General features: G+C 36.0%; 2 protein-coding genes across 2 annotated transcripts; both read left to right on the forward strand.

Moving 5' to 3' along the window:
• The first annotated feature begins 424 nt into the window (after window positions 1-424).
• LOC112454319 lies at window positions 425-2,077 on the forward strand. The gene has a single exon (XM_025015617.1). It carries the CDS (start codon window positions 425-427, stop codon window positions 2,075-2,077), a length of 1,653 nt encoding a protein of 550 aa, XP_024871385.1.
• A 50-nt stretch (window positions 2,078-2,127) lies between these two features.
• On the forward strand, window positions 2,128-3,573 carry LOC112454320. Its single transcript, XM_025015620.1, has one exon. It carries the CDS (start codon window positions 2,128-2,130, stop codon window positions 3,571-3,573), a length of 1,446 nt encoding a protein of 481 aa, XP_024871388.1.
• Window positions 3,574-3,647: the final 74 nt, after the last annotated feature.

Here is a 3,647-nt window from a genome sequence, read left to right on the forward strand (position 1 = left end):
CGAAAATGATGAAACAAGGTATCAACGACTTGAAACTGATGCCAAGAGACATGCTCAGCAGAGGGCAGAGGAAAATGATGAGACAAGATCTCAACGAATGGAAGCTGATGCTCGAAGACATATTCAGAGAAGGTGCAAAGACAAACAAATAAATCACCAAATTGCGCTAATTGCCAAAGGTCAAGAAATAAATGTGTCTGTTCACACACTGGGCCAAATGAATGTCGAATGCCAATTTTGCAAATCATTAAACTTTATATGTGAAAAGCCCAAAGATGAAAAATTTACATATTGTTGCCAAAAGGGCAAGCTTCAATTAAAACACATAAATTTTTCAGAATTTCTTAAAAAATTATTTATGGGAAATGATGCTAAATCTAAGAATTTTAGGAATAATATTCGTTCATATAACAGTGCTTTAGCTATGGCTTCCATGGGTGCCCCGGGCAATAAGAATCCCTTGGATGTAATAAACGTTGCTCCTTATTGCTTAAAGATTCATGGGCAATATCATCATTTGACCACGACGGCAATGCGCCCAGGAGATGGGCAAGCTCCGCGTTATGCACAACTTTGCTTTTTGGATACGGAAGAAGCTGTTTACCATAGAATGAAAAACAAAGCCAACCAAGGATGTGATTCAGCTCTAATGAGAGATCTGTCATGCTTCATGGTTCAATGCAATGAATTTGCTAAGACTTTTAAAATGATGAGTCAGGTTGAACAAGATCTCAATCCGAAAGGCACTAAAGCCCCAAATTTGATGTTATCCTTTAGAAATAATCCTCAACACGATCAAAGAAGATACAATGCTCCACGAGCTAATGAAATAGCCGTAGTTTTTCAAAATATTGATGGTGAGCCTCCATTTGAAAGAGACATTCGAATTTATAACAAAAATTCAAATGATGTACAACAAATTTCAATTCTGGACAAAAGGTGTGACCCAATGTGTTACCCTTTGTTATATCCATACGGTAATGATGGATGGTATTCAGAATTGAAAACTCATAATCCTAAATATCCAGGATTCAAAATAACTCAAATGGATTATTATGCTCACTTGCTGGCACCAAGAGCAGAATTTAGTCAATTTCAAAGAGCAGGCAAGTTGAGATGTCAATTCATACTCGATGCATATATGAAAACAGAGGCCAATAGGCTTAATTACATTAAAATGAATCAGCCCCAATTAAGAGCTGAACTTTATTCAGGATTAATGGATCACCTTGATAATCGATTACAAAATGAAGGAATTACAGCTGGTGTACCTGTAATATTACCATCCTCATTTATGGGTAGTCCAAGGAACATGCAAGAAAGATACCAAGATGCCATGTCTTTAGTCAGAAAGTTTGGTAAACCAGACATATTTATTACGATGACTTGCAATCCTCAATGCCTTGAAATTAAAGAGAATCTTGATGGATGCCCAGTAGAGTATCGACCTGACCTGGTCGCAAAAACATTTAGCTTAGATGTCAAAGAAGTTTTGAAGGATATCGTTCAAAATGGAATTTTGGGAAATGTCATAGCTTATGCAGGCGTGATTGAGTTCCAAAAAAGAGGGCTACCACATTTACACTTACTTGCAATGTTAAGTGATGAAGACAAGCCCCGATTACAAGAAGTTATTGACATGATGGTATGGGCTGAAATTCCTGACGAGAAAAAATATCCAGAACTTAATGCAAAAGTTCTAAAGCACATGATTCATGGTCCATGTGGTGACATCTCTCGAAAATATCCTTGCACTGGAGATGATGGAAAATGTTCAAAAGGTTTTCCAAAAGAATTTCGAAACGAAACTAATGCTAATGTAAATGGATATCCGATGTATCAACGAAGAAATACTGGAAAAAAATACATTGTAAGAGGCAAAGAAATTGATAATAGATGGGTGGTGCCATATTCGCCATATTTAATCATGAAATATGATCGGCACATCAATTTGGAAATATGTTCATCAGTTAAGAGCGTAAAATACTTATATAAGTACATTCATAAAGGATTTGATTGTGCTGCTATTGAAGTACAAACACGAGATGGCAAAACTGCAAAAGATTCATTACAGTAGATGAAGTTAACACATTTCTAGATGCAAGATATGTTAGTGCTCCAGAAGCAATGTGGAGACTAAATGGATATGATCTGTTTATGAGATCTCACACAGTAATAAGACTTGCAGTTCATTTGCCTAATCGCCAAATGGTTTATTTCCGGGCGGGAAATGAAGAACAAGCTGTACAAAGAGAACTCACCCGAGATACTACATTAACTGCATGGTTCAAATTAAATCAATCTGATGAAAATGCGGTACATTTTCTTTACACAGATATTCCTTCTCACTATATTTATGAAAGAAAAGAAACTAAGTGGAAGCGACGCAAAAGAGGTATTGCCAAAATAATTGCAAGGCTTTACACAGTAAACATTAAAGATAATGAAAGATTTTATCTCCGTCTTCTTCTCCTACATGTGACTGGAGCTAAATGTTTTGAAGATCTGAGAACTTTCAACGGCATTCTTTATGAGACGTTTAAAGATGCAGCAATTGCAATGAATTTGGTAGAAGCAGATGATCTGTGGGAAAAAACAATGGAGGAAGCGACAAGTACTCATATGCCTGCACAGCTTAGAGAACTATTTTCATACATTTGCATTTTTGGAAATCCAACAAATGTACCAACGCTTTGGAATAGATACAAAGAATCAATGATTGAGGACTTTGTACACAGTAATATTGTCAATCCTGAAAATATGGCTTTAAATCATATACAAGAAATTTTGAAGAATAATGGAAGTAGTTGTGAAAATTTAGAATTACCAAGTCCAAATCCAGTGATTATTCACGTAACAGAGTATAACGTAGATGAGGAAAGGAGACGTGGTGATTATTTGATATCGACACTAAATGTTGAACAAAAACACGTGTATGATTTGGTCATGCGAGCAATTGATAATGAGAATGAACCACAGCGGCTATTTTGTATAGATGGGTTTGCAGGTAGTGGGAAAACCTATCTGTTTAACACATTTTTGAGTGTTATCCGAGGAAGAAACGAGGAAGTTCTACCATGTGCATCAACTGGTATTGCTGCCACACTTCTAAAAGGAGGAAGAACATATCACTCCCTGTTCCAACTTTCCATTCCAATTTATGATAGTGCTAAATCTAATATCAGAGGAAACTCGAAAGCTGCACGAGAACTGATCTCTGCTAAATTAATTATATGGGATGAGGTGAGCATGACTATAGGACATGCCTTAACAGCAGTGGATAAACTTCTCAAGGATTTGATGAAAAATTCACAACCATTTGGAGGAAAAGTTATTTTATTTGCAGGAGATTTTAGGCAAAATCTACCAATAGTGCCACATGCACACAAAGCAGCAATAATTGAGTCGACTGTTAAATATAACCCGATATGGAGGAATGTAAATCAAGTTAAACTCCAGCAAAATATGAGAACTGGAGAGGAAAAAAAATTTGCAAGTTGGCTGTTGGAACTCGGAGAAGGTAAATTGTCTAATACGGATGGATTACATCCTGAGAAAATTGAAATTCCTTAGGATTTTATATCAAAAGGATCTCTTATAACTGAGATTTTTGGTGATAAAATTAACATGGAACAAATCAAAGTTAA

This window comes from Temnothorax curvispinosus, unplaced genomic scaffold (genome assembly GCF_003070985.1).
Source record: "Temnothorax curvispinosus isolate PA1 unplaced genomic scaffold, ASM307098v1 QBEX01005006.1, whole genome shotgun sequence".
NCBI classification, from domain to species: Eukaryota; Metazoa; Arthropoda; class Insecta; order Hymenoptera; family Formicidae; genus Temnothorax; species Temnothorax curvispinosus.